This window comes from Euprymna scolopes, chromosome 46 (assembly GCF_053919585.1).
Source record: "Euprymna scolopes isolate OS-2025 chromosome 46, ASM5391958v1, whole genome shotgun sequence".
Classification (NCBI taxonomy): domain Eukaryota; kingdom Metazoa; phylum Mollusca; class Cephalopoda; order Sepiida; family Sepiolidae; genus Euprymna; species Euprymna scolopes.
The window spans coordinates 22,591,288-22,612,458 of NC_136527.1; the positions used below are offsets into that span (position 1 = coordinate 22,591,288).

The 21,171-nt window shown below is 33.8% G+C and overlaps 1 protein-coding gene across 1 annotated transcript in view; it reads left to right on the top strand.

Annotated features, from left to right (window-relative positions):
- The window catches only part of LOC145271402 (uncharacterized), a 96,129-nt gene extending 75,368 nt beyond the window's left edge, over nt 1–20,761 (top strand). Inside the window, exon 2 of the mRNA XM_080126938.1 lies at nt 15,067–20,761. Within this exon, the coding sequence (XP_079983064.1) occupies nt 15,237–16,448 (1,212 nt within the window). The 5' untranslated portion in view covers nt 15,067–15,236 and the 3' untranslated portion in view covers nt 16,449–20,761. The remainder of the gene's footprint in view (nt 1–15,066) is intronic.
- The last annotated feature ends 410 nt before the right edge of the window (nt 20,762–21,171 follow it).

Here is a 21,171-nt window from a genome sequence, read left to right on the forward strand (position 1 = left end):
GAAATTGACCTTTTTTTATATTTGACTTTTTTAAAACTTGTTAAACCGTTAAAAACATATAAAATTAAATTTATAAAATTATTTATTTATTTATTTTTGGTAAATATTGAAAACAAAAACAATCGACAGCGAAAAATTTTCAACGATAAATCAACATTTTCATTAGAACTATTCGCCTTTTTTTCTTCTCTGATTTCATGTTTCAATAAAGACACAGGGACATTAAAAAAGAAAAATCAAAAAAATGTTATCAATTCTGTACGTGAAAACACATTCATAATTGGCCACCACTGATAACATAAAGAATTACGTATTGAACGTTTTTTTATGCTTAAGTCAGTATTGAAAACAAAATCTGATAAATTAGTGACCATTCGATAATAATCCGATGAAAAAAAGATGAAAATAAAAAATACACACACGTACGCCATGTAGTAATACTTACGTTTTTGTTTTATAATCTGCTTTCGATTAACTTTATCTGCTTTTATAAAGGAAACGATTTTTCAAATGTGATTGACTTTACAAGCTCAACTTAAAATTCAAGATGACGAATGGAAGAGCAAGTTCGCAGAAAACAAAATTGAAGAGGAAAAATAAAAAAAGAAATTTCGAAATCTGGTAGATTTTAAAGCCGCCTTTTCGTACTTTTATTTATTTATTTTTATATAGATTTCCGATAGTGTTTAAAAGATTAATATATGTATACAGTAATACAAACCCGATTAATCTAAAGTTAATCTATACGAGAAAAGATTAATTAAAGAGATTAAATGTAATAAACTACAGTTGAAGAAAAAAGTTATAATGAAAACTGTTATCACGTTGGAAGAAACTGACAAATACATCAAAGTTTAAAAGTTAAATAAATTCCTTGTAAAACCCAAAAATTCCCATTAAGAATAAATACTATTTTTCTGTGTCTATTTCAAAGATAATTAGTAAAATAAAAGGTAAAAAGATAGGTTTCTTACCGGCTTCCGCCACGAAAAAAGGTTCATCTAAAAGTTGTATCAAGAAGCTGAAGATGTAAGAACGGAAACGAAACAAAACTTCTTCCGTTTTTTTTTAAATCAAAAAAAAAAAAAAATACTGCAATAATTAGTTTTAATTATTTTCTCCTGTATCTTCACTTTTCACCGCAACAAAAAATAAAGTAGAAAAATATTTTGTAATAAAAAAAAGTTGCATTCAAGATAATTAAAATAATAATTCACCGTTTTGGGGTGTTTTGTTAAGAGAAGCAAAAGTGAAAAGTGAAGATACAAAATAAAATAATTAGTTTTAATTATTTTCTCCTGTATCTTCACTTTTCACCGCAACAAAAAATAAAGTAGAAAAATATTTTGTAATAAAAAAAGTTGCATTCAAGATAATTAAAATAATAATTCACCGTTTTGGGGAGTTTTGTTCCTATTTACAATGTCTCCCCACAGGATAAAGTTAGACACCATGGTCGGTTTTTAATGTGGAGAAAAGGAACAAAAATAAAACATTGTCCCAGTCGTGAAGGATTTCTCCTCCACTGACAGAGAACAAGAAATTGAAGTGCAGCATCTGAAGAAAAGAAACTACACTTTGATCTTGACCCGTTTTGAGGAGTTTTGTTAAGAGAAACCAATCAACCAAGAAAGTGGCAAAGCAAGATAAGTTACTCTTCTACCTTACTGGATAAGTTATGTATTTTAATGCTTTTATTCGGTTTAATTAATTATTCTTCTACCTACCTGGATAAGTTATATATTTTATTGCTTTTATTCGGTTCGATGAGTTACTCTTCTACCTACCTGGATAAGTTATGTATTTTAATGCTTTTATTCGGTTCGATAAGTTACTCTTCTACCTACCTGGATAAGTTATGTATTTTAATGCTTTTATTCGGTTCGATAAGTTACTCTTCTACCTACCTGGATAAGTTATGTATTTTAATGCTTTTATTCGGTTTTATAAGTTACTCTTCTGCCTACCTGGATAAGTTATGTATTTTAATGCTTTTATTCGGTTTAATTAGTTATTCTTCTACCTACCCGGATAAGTTATGTATTTTAATGCTTTTATTCGGTTCGATAATTTACTCTTCTACCTACCTGGATAAGTTATGTATTTTACTGCTTTTATTCGGTTCGATGAGTTTCTCTTCTACCTACCTGATTCAGTTATGTATTTTAATGCTTTTATTTGGTTTGATAAGTTGAATCCAAGGGATTTTCTTGCATCACCAGGACGTCAACTTCAGCTGTGATACCTTTCTCAGTGCAGATTGTGACAGTCCCAGTGAACATGCAGCGAAAACATTATAGTGTTCTATGTGTTTGTGGATAAACATTCATCATACAACTTTGACTCTGGCACTTTTAGCAAAATGGTTAGGGCCCCCACATTTATAGCAGACAGGGTTCTAATGCATAGCGGTAGCTGAGAAGAAATCTATATTGTCTCCATAGGTTTAGATGTTGCATGATTAGTGCCGGCTGCTGTTGTAATTGGTTCTGGTTCCTTAAGGATGTTTCGCGTTTTGACCAATAACTCGTCCGTTGTTAATCTGTCAATACGTGACAACGCTTGATAAAAGCCAACTGACATCCTTAGATCAGCCCAGCGAAAATGGCAAAGCTTAACATTTTGTCGTTGACATCCGTAAATCAGCTAAGTAAACGCTCACCGTTTCAGTGGAATATAGTCGCCGGATAGTCAACTGTTACCATGCAACAAAAGGATCTGTACCAAATGCTGTATATAAGCTCTAGAAGTGTCAGAAGTCGCAATTAAAAAGGAGGTGTTAATTAGACTCACTATCTTTCGAATAATATAATTTAAACCCTATTTTTTCAATAAAAGGAGCAAAGAGCAAATTTTAAAATCATAAAAGGTTTAATCGAAAAATATACAATATTTTTTAAATCGGTTTTCTTTAAAAAGAATTTCACGAAATTCAACAAATTTTATCTAAATCGAAATATAATAAATATATATAAATTCAAAAAATTACTTACCTATATAAAATACTAATCAATGGGTGGTTCTATTTTTAATTTCTAAGAATTTGTCAATATTTATATTTTATATTCCGTGTACTTCTTAAATAAAAGAATTTTAAAGCAACCATTGGAAAAGATCGCCATTCTGTAAGCTATTACCCAGTGTTAGCGAAAGCGGTGTTTCCTTGCTTTCTTGCAGTTGTCAAATACGGAATGCTAACAGGGCGATAATTAATTATTTCAAAAACGTAAAAACAACACATATGCGTGAGGCATCGTGCCTTGTGCGTGAGATATGGGTCACAGTACTTGCAAAATTATCACATTTATCTTATAAGTTTTTGCCGTTTAAACAAAATCCACTCGACCAATTTTCCATTTTTTTTATTCAATTAAAGAAATACATGAGTTTTTGATTTAATATATTTTATTACTTCCTTATGCAGTGATTTTTTAATCTGAAAAAAATTGTTGTAAGTGTTCAATTTTTTCAGGACAATATTTTTAAAATGTGAGGTTTCACTTTTAAACAAATCAACGTGGTTTTAAAAAAAAAGGTTTTAAACTTTTTACTTTACAGGTAAATTTGCACAAAACTATTCATTTTTGTTTTAAATTAGATCATTTTATTTATTGATCTTTTATCTTCAATTTGGGATATATAAATCCGAGGGGAGAAAATTTATTATTTTCATTTTTATAGACATTTAAAAAGGGGGGGGGGATAAAAAAACTTTTCTAGAATATTATATTCGTTTATTGGAAAGAACATAAAATTTCACAGTGACCCTGAAAATATCGTAAAAATTGAACCAATAGAAAAATGTTGATGGATTTTTAAATTTTAACAATTGAAAAATATTTAACTCGTAAAATTCAATTGATTTCATTACGTGAAAAAATAACTGGCTGAACGCACGTAGGCACTTTGTAAATACTGTTTTTAAAAAAATAAAAAATAATATTACTATTATTTTTAAACAACTTTATTAGTTTATTTTGGAAGTATATTCCATAAAGAAAATAAACAAACCACTTTAAACAGAAAAATTACGAGTTTTTTTTATATTTTATTCGCAGTTTTGTGTTAGGGGTGTCAAAAATTCTCCCTAAACTCTGATACATCTACTAGTGGTCATTGTTGTAAGTGTAATACTCATCAGAGTAGCAAGCGACCACGTATTTGTGCATTGTGTAGATGTGCGTGCAAACGGTGCCGTGATGGAGGAGGGGTGATCTTGCCGCAGGGAAGTGTTGGGTGGGAAAAGAGGAAAAAAACATGGAACCTGGTGTTTTATAAACTGTGGTCTCGCGAGATCGCGAGATCACAGAGGGCACACATGCAAATGAGATAGGGTTAAAACTACATAAAAATCAAGCTTGAGTGAGAGGGAGGAATTGTCGTTTACAGTCACAGGGTTCTTGATTTACTATTGCGAGCGTTGTTGACGATTGAAGTTGAATTTGATACAAGCTATTCCGGCTATTGCTGTGAAAAATGAACCACTCAGTTTGATCTAAAACTGATTCTAGAAGTTGATGGGTCCACATCTGTCGTTACTTGGTTGAGAGGGTCGAGTTGACCTGCAATCTCTGTGAGGTAAAGAGAGTGCACACCGTGATTCCCCTGAGATTGACTGGGGGCGCTCTGAGTGTGTATCAGCAACTTAGTGCCACCGTGAAGGCTTATGTGACGACTATAAAAATGCGCTGTACAAGACATTTGCAATGGATCCTTGCATGGCTTATGAAAGATTCGCCTCCAGGAAACTCATGCCGGGAGAAACTGTGGATGGATTCTTTGTGGAAATGAAGAAACTTGCCACAATGGAGTGTAGGAGAGGACATTGGCATGTGCATTTGTTGCTGGCCTTCCCACCCGTGTTAAGCAATTGTTAAGAGACTCTACCAGAGTGTCCGCAATGCCTATAAAGCACTTGATGGAATGCGCCCGAGCTATCAGCAGAAATGAGGAGGACCTGGGGGAACCAGTTGTGATGGTGACAAAGGCAGCCCAGAAGGAGGCCTGGGAGATTCCCAGTCTGAGCCCCACAACTAATGGAAGATGTTACCACTGTGGTCAGCGAGGTCATTTTGTGAGAAGCTGCACTGACAAAGGGTGGGGGCGACTGCGTTGTTTCCAATGTGGCGGCATAGGGCACCCAGCCCAAAACTGTGCAGAAAATGCGTCAGGGGGCAGGATGTCAGCGCCGCCGTGCTTCCTAGACAAGATCTAAATGATGTGCAACCTACGATAACTGTGTACGTGAACCAAGTGCTCAGTTCTTCTCGACTCTGGCTGCTCATACAATCATAAGTTCCAGATTGTGTCAGACCTGGACTAAAAGGAACATTAAAATCACCACAATAGGTGGTGAGACACAAGCTGTGGAGCCGGAACTATGAAGGTCCACATGACTCTGGTGTGGCCGCGGAAATTAATGCGTTGATTATGCGAGGGGATTTGCTATGAATTGCTGGGCTACGATGCTATCAAGGCACTGGGCGGAGTGATCAGCAAAAGAGATGGGAGCGTGCACTTTTTAAAAAAAAACCGGTGTCTGTGCAATCCACAGCGATCTCCCTGACCTTAAGGTAGGCTATGACTATAGCCAGCAAGCCTGAACTGCATCATGGAAGTGGACCAAGGAAGGGCACCAACTGAATTAAAGAATGGTGTCGCAGCATAACCTATACCTGACGAGGCTCGTGATGAGTACGAGGAAGAGCTTGAAGCATGGAGCAGAGATGGATGGTTGATCCCCTACCCCAAGAAGCTTGGCCCGCCCAAGGGTCTGATACCTTTAATGGTGGTTATCCAGCATAACAAGTCAAAAGTAAGACCAGCGCTGGATTATTGTGAGCTCAACCAGTACATTGAGGCTTACACTGCCGATGCTGACGTGTGCGCCAGCAAACTGAGGGAATGGTGCCAGAAGGGCTCTAATGTGTCGATATTAGACCTGCAGGAGGCATATTTGCAGGTGCGAGTAGATGAGACGCTGTAGCCGTTCTAGACGGCGTGGTTTCGGGGTCAGAGGTACTGCCTAACATGACTTGGCTTTGCTCTGAATGTGGCACTGCAGATCATGAAGACCATTGTAAATGCGGTGTTGTCTCAAGAAAAGACCGTTAAGACACCAATGAGGACATAAAATCTGTATCGTGTGTCAAGAAAAATTGGCTCAGTTTGGTCTGCAGTGCAAGAATCCTGAACGTCTGAGGAATGGAGCGTGCGTATTTGGATTAGACATCTGTGAGAAAGACTGCACCCTACAATGGAGGCGTGGCAGTGAGATTCTAGGCATCCCTGACGTTGTTATGAGGTGGACTGCTTTATCATGGTGTGGGAAACTTGTTGGACATTTACCAGCCTGTCGCTGGCTCCGTGTATCTGTGGGTGTCATCAAACACAGAGAGAATTGGATAACCACAGGTTGGAACGATGTGCTTGACGATGCTCTTCTAACTCTGATGGTAACTGAGACCCTGGAGAAACTCAGCAAGGAGGACCCTGTCCGTGGAAAATTGTGCGTTGATGCAGGCCACATAAATGTGTGGGTCGACACTAGTTCATTGGCATTGGGAGTCGCATTAGAGCAAGAAGGGAATGTGTTTAAAGACGCATGTTGGCTGCGACTCGTGAGTGATGCTCAGCACATCAACTTAGCAGAGCTGGACGCTGTTGTAAAGGGAATAAATCTCGCACTGCAATGGCAATCGAAGAAACTGCACCTGTACACGGATTCTCTCTGCATCTACCACTGGGTGTCTGACACGCTTTCAGGATGGACAAGAATCCGCATTAAGGCAGCCAGTGAGATGTTGATCCGGCAAAGGCTAGACATGCTGAAGAGTCTGGTTAACAGTGGCTGTAATGCTGGTAACATCACATTGTAATCGTGCCGACCAACTAACCTGTGTACCTCACAGATGGTATGGAACTGTGAAGATGGGTGTGGAGCACACTGCTTGATCTCGTGCAGTTGCAATTGGTGTGATTAGCCCATGTCAAATACAGAAGATTCATGCATAGAGCAGACATCCAGGTGTCAAGAGGACATTGTATTTTGCAAGGCATGTGGACCCAGCAGTGACAAAGGCAGATGTCAGACAGATTGTTAGGCACTGTGAGGCGTGTCAGTTTATTGGTCCTGTACCAGAACAATGGCAAAAAGGACGATTGGACGTCAAGAAGGTGTGGCAGCAGGTGGTGATGGACATTGGCCATTAGTGGCAAATCCTTTCTAACTCTTATCAATTGTGGACCCACACGTTTTGCAGTATGGCGACACATGATAAGACAAGACTCGGCAAGTGTTGTTCGCATCTTGTCATTCATCTTTTTTTTCGCCAGAAGAGATCTTGACAGATAACAATGATGCTTTTTGCAACCAACAAGTTCGGTAGCTGTTAAATGAATGGGGCGTCCGACTATAGCTACGATGCGCTCATGTGCCATCATGGAATGGTATTGCTGAGAGGAGCCATTGTAGCATTAAGAGAATTGCTGTCAGAAAGTTGTGTACCATTATGGAGGCCACGTATTGGTATAACGTCATGCCAAAGAATGGGAAATTACCTATAACAGCGCCGGCCAATGCCATATACACATAGCGTGTTAGACTAAAGGGGGTCCAGCTTGGGTGAGGTCACCTAGAAACCGGTGCACCACCAAATTCAATCAAGGATGAATCTATGGGGTTATCAGCCAGCAGTTGGTCCTAGTTGACGGAACCCCTCGCTATGTGCATGACATTCGCCCAGCTTTTGAGGTGCATCATACGACTGCAGAGGAGAGCAATGAATCCTCAAGTGATGAACAATGAATCCGCAAGTGATGAACTACTAATGAACGAAATCAACAGACCAGAGAGTGATGATTATAGTTCATCTGACACAGCAAAAACAGAATCAGAACCAGACCCAAAACCAGAACCAGAATCTGAATCAGAACCAGAATCTGAATCAGAACCTGAACCAGAACCTAAATCAGAACCAGAGCCTATGAATGTTCCCCTTTGCAGAAGTAAGCAGACTAGGAGACCAACCCCGCAGTGCATTCTGTGTGATCATCAGATCAGGTGGAAGTGTAATACTCACCAGAGTAGCAAGCGTCCGCATATTTGTGCATTGTGTAGATGTGTGTGTAAACAGTGTCATGATGGAGGAGGTCTGGACTTGCTGCAGAGAAGTGTTTGGTGAGAAAAGTGAAAAAAAGATGGCGCCTGGTGTTTTATAAACTGTGGTCTCACGAGATCGCGAGATCACAAGAAAACAGAGGGCACACATACAAATGAGACAGATTGAAAAACTGCATAAAAAGCTTGAGTGAGAGGAAGGCAGTGTCATTCACAGTCACGAGGTTATTGTGTTACTATTGTGAGCGTTGGTGACGATTGAAGTCAAATTCGATACAGTAAACGAAAGCACACACACATATTTGCTGGTCACAATTACCAAATAAATATCCCCTTAAAAAATTACCCCCCCAAAGGTGGCCGTAAAGTGGGTGCTCATTTTACGTTAAATTTATATAGAAAAGTGATCCCCTTCATTTTCACACGATAATTTTTTCAGGTCTGAAAAACTATTCGGTTCCTGAAATTTTAGGCCCTGTCGGTGGGGCATTAGAATACACCGACTGCTCCCCTGCAGAGGGTAAAACTCCCTCAATAGGGGTCCTGGATATGACCTTAAACTATATTCAGTGGTGAGGCCCCAGCTTGCGGGCTTTGGGGGAGTGATGAGCCAGCCTTTAATTACCATTGCTCCCAGGTCCATTCTGACCCTGAGTGGTAGTATCTGTTAGGGTTCCAACAAGAGGTTAAATAGAAAGCGTCTTGAAAACAGCAAATATATTTTATTAAAAATTATTTCTTCAAAATCTTTGGATTCGGCATTAAATAACCCAAAAAGGGTTGATATGCCGTGAAACAAAAACAACCAACCAACCTGAAAATTTAAACGTTGTTTTCGTTTTCAGCGGCCAGAAAAACCTTAGTATTAGTAATTTGAAATTTGAGGCTGGAACGTTTACTTAAATAGAAGACCCCCTCCCCAAAAAAAACTAATAAAAAGAAAACAAAAATAAAAATAAAAGAAAAACAAAACAATAAAAAAAAAGAGACAAAAAAATGAAATAAAAATAAATCTGTTTCGTTTCATTTCATTAATAAAAAAAACTGAGAAAAATGGGAGAAAAAAACGAAACGTTTCGTTTCATATTTACATTTCCGGTTCAATGTTTTGCTGTCTTAATTGGAATTCGTGGAAAATTATTCCCCTGAGCCGAATTACACCCATGGTAAGTAATCATTTAAGATTATCGATTAAGGGTTTGTATTACTGTACACATAGATTCGAAAAAGTTGTCAAAAAACAAATATATAACAAATAAATGCTATCAAAGGCAAGATAAGTTACTTTTCTACCTAACTGGATATATTTTTCGTATTTTTATTCATTCTAACATGCTTATTCAGCTCGAAAAGCATACAGTGTTTTCCGATGTATTGGAAAATTTTAAATGGCGCCCAACACTCTCTTTAAAACGGTAAGTTCAGGAAAAGATGCTATAAATAATAAACTAGACGACATACTGTTAGAAATTCGCTCATTATATGTTACCGTGACATAAGTTGACATATATTCGGTGTTTTTTAAATAGTATTTTGTCTAGTTTATTATTTATAACACCTTTTCCCAAACTTACTATGTTGAAGAGAGTGTCGGGCGCCATTTTGAATTTTCCAATACATCGGTAAACACTGCATGTTTGTCGAGCTGAAAAAACATGTTACATTGAATAAAAACAAACAAAAAATGTATCCAGTTTGGTAGAAAAGTAACTTATCTTACCTTTGATAATATTTATTTGTTATATATTTGTTTTTTGACAACTTTTTCGAATCTATGTGTACAGTAATACAAACCCGCTTTCACCTATCTTACGTTCACCTATCTGTTTCCGCCATTAAATTGCACGTGCAACGAATTAGAAATTTAACACAATAAAAAAAAAATAGGAAATCTATAAAAAAAAATATGATAAACTATTGTTCACCAATATCTTTATTTTTTTATATATTTGCTAAACTGCACAAGAATCAGATTTACTTTAGACTTAAATGTTTCAAACACAATAATTAAAAAAAAATCAGGGATCTAAAATAAATAAATAAATAAAAATACGAAAAGGCGGATTTAAAAACTACCGGCAACGAATTAGAGAATTAATAAAGATTAAACTTGTAATCTGTTCTCTCTCATGTAAATATTGAAATGTTAAATAAAATAATAGTAATTTTATCCGTAATATTCACCAAATAGATCGGCTCTATTTCGAAATGATTTGTTTTTATTTTTCCTCTTCAATTTTGTTTTCTGCGAACTTGCTCTTCCGTTCGTCATCTTGAATGTTAAGTTGAGTTCGTAAAGTCAAATCACATTTGAAAAATCGTTCCTTTATAAAAGCAGATAAAGTTAATCGAAAGCAGATTATAAAACAAAAACATAAGTATTACTACATGGCGCACCGCACGTGCATTTTTTTTTATTTTCGTCTTTTTTTCATCGGATTATTATCGAATGGTCACTAATCTATCAGATTTTGTTTTCAATACAGACTTAAACATAAAAAAATGGTCAATACGTAATTCTTTATGTTATCAGTGGTGGCCAATTACAGAATTGATCACATTTTTATTGATTTTTGTTTTTTAATGTCCCTGTGTCTTTATTTAAACATGAAATCAGGAAAAAAAAAAAAATAAATGCCCGCCTTACTAAATGGCCATAAAGTGGGTGCTAATTTTACATTAAATTTATAATGAAAAGTAATCCCCTACTTTTTGAAAAAGTAATTTTTTTATATCATGGAAACTATTTCTCTGTGCCACTTTTAAAGTATATATTCGTTTTCATAACTCCTGAAAACCTTAAAAAGTCGTCATTGTAAAGATTTTTTGGAGGATTGGAAAGATTTTTGAGGTGAACCAAAACAACTTATTTATTGTTTACTGGAGAAAAAGGACAATTTTATAATTTTTTTTCTTTTTTTCAATTTTTTAAATTTAAATGTTTTTCGGATTCATAAGTTTAAGTAAAAAAAAAATGCTCGATGCATGTATGGAAGCAATACCCTCCACTGTTTTTTGTCACCTTTTTTTATTTTGCCTTTTTTCGACAAAGTCTAATGCTCAGTAATCTACCAGAATCTATATAAAAAATAATTCAATATTTACCATTTTTAAGGTGTACTCTGTTTTTAATACAACCCTCTAGTAAATCGAACCCCCATTTAGGAAATATCGACTTTTTTTAGCCAAATTTCACGAATTAAGCCTTCTAGACATTCAGTTATTGTTTTCTCTTTTTTTTTTAATTAAGTGTTTGTATTCTCGTCGAGTGGTTTCAATATGAAGGATCGATGTATTAGAAACTGTGTATACACATAAATATACCAAAGAGTTTTCCTGTTAATTTAATAAGAAATGCAATTATCAGATCTTTGTTCGTTTGTTTAAAGAATGCTGATAATTAAATAAACTTATTATTATGTATTTTAAAGTTTTCTCAAATATACATTCAACAAACCTTACAAATAGCTTTGACTAAATTAAAAAAAATAATTATGATTCTTAAACAAATTACAATATTATGGTTCTGAATTTTTTAGATGAGGAATGATTCTTTGTATTATTTAGATTATTAAGACTACTGTTCTCATCTTGAGTGTTATTTATTGTGCAAATATTATAAAAATAACACTTAAGATGTCCAAATAATCCAAATGGTACGAACAAATCACAACATGTTTTTTGTTTCTTTACATGTATTTTTTACATGTCGAAAAATTGTTTTTTGTTTTTCCTAGCAATAATGGAAATTCCATATTTACTTACCGGATTGTGGTAGTAATTTAATTTAATTTTAATTCCGTTTTAAAGAGTGATGATGACATAAAATCAATCTATTTTTTATTTTATGGAACATTAACAGTGATAGATGTAAAGGGTCGTAGGTATTATAAATGGGACTTTCATAAGTGGATATAATGAATTTGTGTAGGGAAAATCATAACTTACTTGGCTAGCATGTGTGTGAGCTTCAAAGTGTTAGTTGTGTAACAAAAAAGAAAAGTTAAAATATCAGTTGGTTTTATTATTGACGTGTTACTATGTATGTTGTGTTTGTTGTGTAACGGACTATTGTCATCAGATCTTTAATGTCTATTGTAGATGCCCATGATTCTTCTAGGTGTCGGTGTGTGCTTGCATGTCAACATATATACATATATAACATAACATGACGTCATACATGTTTCTGCTACTTCTCAAAGGTTTATCATACGTCCTTGGGGAGCTGGAATCTGTTTAAAGGAACGCTTCAAGACAGGACCAAAGACAGTATAGGATTTTACATCTTTGGAGATTTCTTCTATTCTTCCAGTTTGAGACATTTCCTTCACAGGTATGCTTTCACAAAATGGAACACATAACATGTCATTGAAAATGCCTTCAAATCTCTGTTGTCAACTCATCGCTAGATGGGTAATTATATAGACAGATAGATATATAGATAGATACAGAGATAGGTAGATAAACAGATAGATAAACAGATCAACAGATAATTTTCTGCTTCTGCCTTGCTATTCTCTAACAGACGGTCACTTGTGCAACACACTATTTCTATGCAAATGAAATGGGTGAATAAAAACGTTTGTGAAACAAACAGGAGAACAAGTTGGATAAAGGCGTGTAATGTACATAATCATGTGCAAGTTAACTTGAAAGAATGTTGAATTTTTGAGTTGGAAGTTTTCACAATAGAGTGTAGAGTTTTGGAGTGTGAAGTTTTGACAACACTTTCAAGTTTTATATTGGGAATTTTTTAGAACAGTGTATCGAATTTACCTGAGAAATTGTTAGTTTAACCATAATTTGCTAATTTATATTTATCTGCTGAAAGGATTGTAGTATAGAAAGACAAAGTCTCATTCTAACATTAAAAAACAATTTTATTAATTTTATTCGTTAGTAAAAATGTAGAAAAAGAGAAAATAATTGGATGTAGAATGTGTTCATGTTTCCACCAATCAAGCAATTACATGTGATAGATGAAAAGTTTTTTAAATCATGTATGGAATGAACCCGAGAAAGGAATTTTTTTTTAAACAGAAAATAGATCTTACCCAACAATTCCATCTCACTTGTTCCTCTTCCCGACTTCAAAACATCGAACCTATTCAGGCCTTTCCCAACGGATCCTATTAACGTCTTTGACATCTACAAGTGATGAAAATAGGGGATAAGTCATGTCCAAAATATATGCAATTTTTGAAGTTATACTCTCTGCCATGACTCTCCTCTCAATCAATGGTAGGTCAGACTTTTCATCCGCTCTTTCCTGTTGATATCGACTCCTCTGTATTCAGATAGCAGCTTGTTCTGTGACTGAATTTCTATTTAACTCCTGCGTGATTTCTTAATAGTCTTTCCACCCTGGGAATTTCCCATTCCTTGATTGATGTTATCCATAAATGCTTCACATGCACCTTTGTCATGGACCTATCAACTGGTACTTAATACTATATGAGAATGAGTCTGTTTTTTCTATAACCACATAATACCGTTTCCAACACACATCTTGCTTTCTCCACCTCTGGTGGTTTTTATAATAAACCAGATCGCAAATCTTAAAATCTACAGACTTTGTTTTCTTATGAGAATCCTCTATCAGTTTTTCGTAGTTTCCGAATCAAACATCGATGCATCTCTTGTTCCTTATCACCAAAGTATACTCTGCAAGGCATTAATATATTATCTAATGACAGGATCAAATCTCTGTTGTAGAACAAGTAGTATGGTAAGACCCTCTATAAAGAATCGCATTATTTCATCTTTTCTTACTAGTCTTCAATAGTAGTCCTCTAAGGACCTCTTCAATTCTGCCCATGTTAAACTTTCATTGTTTAACATTAGTTGTTCATGAATTGTCCGACTTTGTCTTTTGCTTAGTGGAGCAATCTGACATTTTTCCTCATCCACTGCTCCGGTCACCCTAAAATATCGCTAGACATCATCAATCCACCTCCTTTAACCACTGTCTTTTTTATTTTCCAACAACACTATTTTGTTAAAAGGAGATTCCCCTTTTATTCATGTTGTTACTGACCCCACTTCATTTTTCAATAGTGAAGTCAATCCCTGCACAAAATTTGAAAATAGATGCTGCTCCATTATAACAATAGTAGACTACTGAGAAAAGAACAAGATGCCAATACAACTCAAAATCAATTTTTGTTAAGAAACATGTAAGAGAGAAAAATAATGAACTTTAAAATTGGAATCATATATATCTTTTTTAATCATCTGATGTGCATCATATGCGTATTTATAAATTTATATACATATATATTTTGGAACAGAAAAACAAGGATAAAAAAATCAAATATCACCTTTTTTCTTGTTTTGTTTTTTTCATTTTGCCGAACTTCACAGAAAATTTCTTTATCGTGTGTTTATGCTTCGTTCAGGCTCCTCTATTCTTTGTTAGAATAATTGGTCCCAAAATGGCGCCAAACGAAACGGATGTTTTGCAGTCAGTTTTTTGTTAAACTTGTATACTTTATGTGGTATTGATTGCCGACTAACTGCAAGCCTCTCACCTTTTGCCTTTCTTTCTAGGCTGTATGTGATCTGATTTTAGCAGGTACGCTCACTTTCGTTAAATACTCATGAACATTGAAGTTACAATCCTCAGTGAGATTAAAAATAAAATTTCAAATTACATAGGATTTTATGCAGACATCGCTAATGCTACGAGATGAGAACATTATTCTGAAGAATGAAATAATGAGTAATCAATCCTCTTATTTGTAAAATGAAAAAATGAGAAAATTTAAGTTCAATATTTGACCATAGATACGAGTTAATTTTGTTAACAAACCAGTATTGCATAAAACTATACTCATTTTATTTTGAATTTAATAATAAAGGTTGTGGATATTTTTAATGTAAATAAAACAATAAATTCACTTTTACCACATAAATTATATTTTTTCAAATTTATTGTATATTTCCAGAATTTTCAACAAGGAAAAGAAGTCCAGTAATGGACGAGAAGAACCTTTCTTCATTGGTAATTTAAAAAAGTTTGAAAATAATTCTACCTTCCTTCACAGAATTTATCTAAAGTTGAAACTTATCAGCTTATTATCATACACTCAATTCAATATACAGTTTGCAGAATCAGATGAAATTAAATATGGGAGATAAACCATATTCTTGTGTAGTATGTGAGTCTTCTTTTGCACAGAGGTCGCATTTGTTGAATCATATGAAAATACATACGGGAGAGAAACCATATCCTTGTAAAGTATGTGATTCTTCTTTTGCACATAAGTCAACATTGTTCGATAATATGAAAACACATATGGGAGAGAAACCATATTCATGTGAAATATGTGGTTCTTCTTTTGCACGGAAGTCACATTTGCTGACTCATATGAAAACACATACGGAAGAGAAACCACATTTTTGTGAAGTATGTGGTTCTTCCTTTGCACAGAAGTCAAATTTCTTGACACATATGAAAACACATACGGGAGAGAAATCACAGTCTTGTGAAGTATGTGATTCTTCTTTTGCACAGAAGTCACATGTGTTTCGTCATATGAAAACACATACCGGAGAGAAACCACATTCTTGTGAAGTATGTGGTTCTTCTTTTGCACAGAAATCAACTTTATTGAATCATATGAAAACACATACGGGAGAGAAACCACATTCTTGTGAAGTATGTGGTTCTTCTTTTGCACAAAAGTCAACGTTGTTCGATCATATGAAAACACATACGGGAGAGAAACCATATTCTTGTGAAGTATGTGGTTCTTCTTTTGCACGGAAGTCAATTTTGGTGAATCATGTGAAAATACACACAGGAGAGAAACCACATTCTTGTAAAATATGTGGTTCTTTTTTTGCACATAAGTCAACATTGTTCGATCATATTAAAAAACATACGGAAGAGAAACCATATTCTTGTGAAGTATGTGGTTCTTCTTTTGCACGGAAATCACATTTGTTGTGTCATATTAAAACACATACGGGATACAAACCACATTCTTGTGAAGTATGTGGTTCTTCTTTTGCACGGAAGTCAGATTTGTTGCGTCATATGAAAACACATACGGGAGAGAAACCACATTCTTGTGAAGTATGTGGTTCTTCTTTTGCACAAAATTCAGATTTGTTGCGTCATATGAAAACACATACGGGAGAGAAACCACATTTTTGTGAAGTATGTGGTTCTTCTTTTGCACAGAATTCAGGTCTGTTGCGTCATATGAAAACACATACGGGAGAGAAACCACATTCTTGTGTATTATGTTGTTCTTCTTTTGCACAGAAGTCAAATTTGTTGACTCATATGAAAACACATGGGAGACAAACCACATTCTTGTGAAGTATATGGTTCTTTTGCACAGAAGTCAACATTGTTCGATCATATATAAACACGTATGGGAGAGAAACCACATTCTTGTGAAGTATGTAGTTTTTCTTTTACATGGAAATCAAATTTGTTGGATCATATGAAAACACATATTGGAGAGAAACAACATTCTTGTAAGATATGTGGTTCTTCTTTTGCACGTAAGTCAATGTTCAATCATATGAAAACACATACAGGAGTATATTGTTCTTTTGCATAGAAGTCAAATTTTTTGACTCATGAAAACACTGGAAAAAAATTAACATCCTGTGTAGCAGCAAGTCCAGGCAACCTTAACCTGAAAGATCAATTTGAAATGACATATACTATACACTACAATCATGCAATCCTAACAGCTAATGTGAAACCTGACGTACTTATCCATATTAATAAAACAGTACATGTGTGTGTAATATCTAACAGGTAAACCCTTAAACTACAGGTCACATAACACTGAAATTCTTAGGAAATAATATTCATGCATGAAGGATGATTTATAGCGAGTTATATCTTTGTTTACATGAATAACGTGTATAGACATCGGCAAAATGTACACTTATTAAATGTACATTAACCACTAGTCAACAATATTTGCATTTATGCGCATGCGCACATAATACAGAAAACAATATTAAACTGGAATGCTAGATATTTTTTATGTGTTTGTATTAAAAAAATGAAATAATAGGTAAATTTTACTCACGGTTTTGAATTTGTAAGTACAAAGACAAACTTATATTTCTCCTTTTTAAGATTTCATATTTACTTTATTTCAAAGACATTTTTAAGGCAGAGGAGATGGAAAATAACACAGAATACAGACGTTTTAGGAAGCCATTCTTAATATGGGGAGGGAATGTATTTTTTCAACTATTCTGTACTTTCATCTAAGAATTTATTAAATAAGAAACAGACATACGGAATACGAACTCTGCTGAAGTTATAATCTTATTTAGAAAGCCATTCTTAATATGTGGAGGGTAGGGTATGTTTTTTACTATCCTTTATTTTCTCCTAACAATTTAAAATAATTGTCTCAGTTATGAAGAACTTCTCCACCAACTAAAAAAAAAGTGAAATGAAGCATCAAAACAGATACATCACTTTTATCTTAGCTAAGTAACCAAGTAGTTTTCTACCAGGCATTATCCCCTCCCTGAAAAACAAATGGGGGGTGAGATCTCTGAACTGCTGAGAAAAAGCCAGACAATTTCCTTCCATGTATTATCTCTATTTTTGTTTAGTATTAGTCAACATTAAGCATCTGTTTCTCAATCTAATTTCATAAAGATTACAGACCGTGCTGAAGCCATTCTTTATATGGGAGGTATATGTTTTAACTATGCTATACGTTCACCTAAGAATTTAATAAAAGATACTGACATGCATAATATGGACCATGCTGAAATAATAACGCCATTATTCAGACAGCCGTTGTTAATATGGGGAACATATGTTTAAACTATTCTGTACTTTCACCTTACAATTTAATAAATAAAAAAACTGACATATGGAATACGAACCATACTGAAGTATTAACATTATTTAGAAAGCCATTTTTTATATTGGGAAAGTATCTTTTAAATATTCTGTTTTCACCCAACAATTTCATAAATAAAAAAATTACATTCGAAATACAGAGCATGCGGAAATAATACCGTTATTATTTAGAAAGCCATTCTTAATATGGGGAGTGTATATTTTTAACACTTTTGTACTTTCACCTAACAATTTAATAAATAAAAAGCTGGCATATGAATTACGGACCGTGTTGAAATAATAGCAGTTAATATTTAGAACTTTATTTTTGTTTTCACACCCCCTCCATTCCTGTTTTTTTCCATTTTATGTTTAATTTACTTATAACGGCACTAGTTGACTTTCAGACCCCCTCGCTGTTCGTTTATATCACAATTTCTTAAAACGTCACTATCAAAAATTGAGAAAGTGATCACGCTTTTGTTTTAAAAGTTAATTTTTTTTTAAAGTCTTTTGGGAGTTGGGAGCTGTTGTTGTTTAAGCTAAAATTCTTTTCAACAGTTTGCATTTTGGAGACGAAGCCGGTTCGAGATAAGTGGCTGCTATTTTAGTTTTTATGTTTTAATTTCGAATATTAATAACTACATTATTTCGTAAGAGGTGAATCTATCACCATGCTTCTTTAATACACGCCAGTTGGGCTTTTAAATACAATACTTAATATTTTTTTAATGAAGAGTAGAGAATGCTTTGTGGATGCGTTATCAGCAGCTCGCGTTACTCTTGCTTCTCTTTATTTGTTAAAGTCAGTATTAAAAACAAAAAAAAACAATTCACAGCGAAAATTTTTCAACAATAAATCAACATTTTCATTAGGATTATTCGCTTAGTAAATGTAGTTATCTGCCTTACATTTTTAACGTATTCTGCAAATGCGCAAAAAATCGATACTAAATTCATGTAGTAATACTTACGTTTTTGTTTTATAATCTGTTTTCGATTAACTGTATCTGCTTTTATAAAGGAAACAATTTTTCAAATGTGATTGACTTTACAATCTCAACTTAACATTCAAGATGACGAACGGAAGAGCAAGTTCGCAGAAAACAAAATTGAAGAGCAAAAATAGAAATCATTTCGAAATAGAGCCGATCTATTTGGTGAATATCACGGATAAAATTAGTATCATTTTATTTAACATTTTAATATTTACGTGAGAGATAACATAATTAGGATCTATCAATTTTTAGGAGCGAGATTGCAGGTGCAGAAATCTCTTAAAATCAAAAGTAGTAGAGTATCTGCAGGACCGTTAAAAGTAAATTTAACGAGATCAGCAATTAATAGGTTTCCACCAAGGCTAGGCACATCTTCACATACATAAAATAAAAATATTAAAATAACGACACTAGAAAAATAACTCGAAATCATTGTATTAAGATGAAATAACATTTATTTATGTGTTAGGAATATTAATTAAAATCGTTCAAACGTGATTTTTTTTCGTAACGACTGTCCATTATGCAGGCTTGGCTAAATGAGGATCTCGTGAGAATAGCATGAAGTTTAAGATTACTGATTTTTATGAACAGAGTGTCACACGTGGCTTGAAATGAACGTGAATGTTTTCTGAGAGAAAAAAACAGACATTAAACCATGTAAGCAAAATTTTTGTGATAGTTTTTATCATTAAAACCACAGCGATTATTTTTGATATTATTTTTTGTGAAAATATTGAATGAATACTGCTTATCGTAATGTTCCTGAAATATTAAAAATATTTTTTATTGTTAACATCTGTAAATGTTTTATTTTTATATAAAACAAAGCAAACAGAAATTCATGCGTTTTTTTATTGGAAAAAGACAATAATTTATGATTTTAGCCATCATATCGGTGTCACTGGACACAGGTATCCATAAAAAGTAAAAATAAAATGAGTTTTAAAGAAAAGGAAATAATAAAATCCATTCAATAATTGATATTTTAAAGTTTATTTCCATTTTCATATTAAGTTAAATGAAATGCCTTCCCCCAAATAAACCACGATTAAATATTTAGTTTAAAATACATATTTACATACATAAAATACAGATTTACTAAACAATGTTTTGTTTATTGGATATTTTTCCAGCATTCACCGGAAGTTATTATATCCTCTAGTAAGTTCGATTTTTTTATGTTTTTCATCATTTTGGCAAATGTGTAGTTTAGCAGCGTAAATTATTTGAGAGACAAGAAAACTATAAATCGAAGCCACTGTATTGCTTTTAAAATTTGGCCTATCTAATGTTTGACAGATTGGCCTTTTTGAGGCCAAATTTGGCCTTTTTTTTCGCTCTTGTGTGGAACCATGGTCTATGCAAGAGTGTAAAAAGGCCAATATATTAAACATTAGAAAGGCCAATGGTCCATACAAGAGCGGAACAAGGCCAAATTTGTCCTAAAAATGGCCAATCTGAAAAGCCTTACAAAGGCCAAATTTTCAAAATAAGTTGGCGGCCTCAATTGTTGTCCATTTAGTCTAATAAAAAAATGTTGAAAAAATAATAAAAATTATTTTTTGTCGGGTTTTATTTCAACCTTGGGATAATGTGTTTTATATAGATAAAAAAATGGTACTAGTGCACATATTTATCCGTGCGGAAATAATAACGTTATTATTTAGAAAGCCATTCTTAACATCGGGTGGAGAGGGTGTTTTTAACCTTACAATTTAAGGTAATCTGGAAGAAAGAGAGAGCCCGTTTCCTCCGTTTAACTATAGGTGGCGTTACTGTCTGCCCACCCAGTTATGGAAGCACAAAATGTATATAATGCCACCATTGAAATAAAAATAAATGTTTTTGTTATATTTTAATTTAAAACATGTTTTTTTTTGTTCTTTTGCAAACATATTTAAGTTTGTTTTTTTTTCAAACAAAATTAAGGAAAACGGGTGGGGTCCATAAAAAAGATAAAAGAAAAAACGTTGATTTTTTTTTATTATAATGCGTAAAAATACTCGCGGAAAAGCGGTTGTACCCATAAATATGTATAAAAGAAAAACATAGCAAAAACAAACAAAAAAAACATTGCAAAAACGAAAGAAAAAACGTAAATGTTTGAAAATAAACAAGTAACAAAACGGAAAATAAAACTTAAATATGTTTGCAAAAAACAAAACAAAAAAAACATGTTTAACATTAAGATATAACAAAAACATTTATTGTTATTT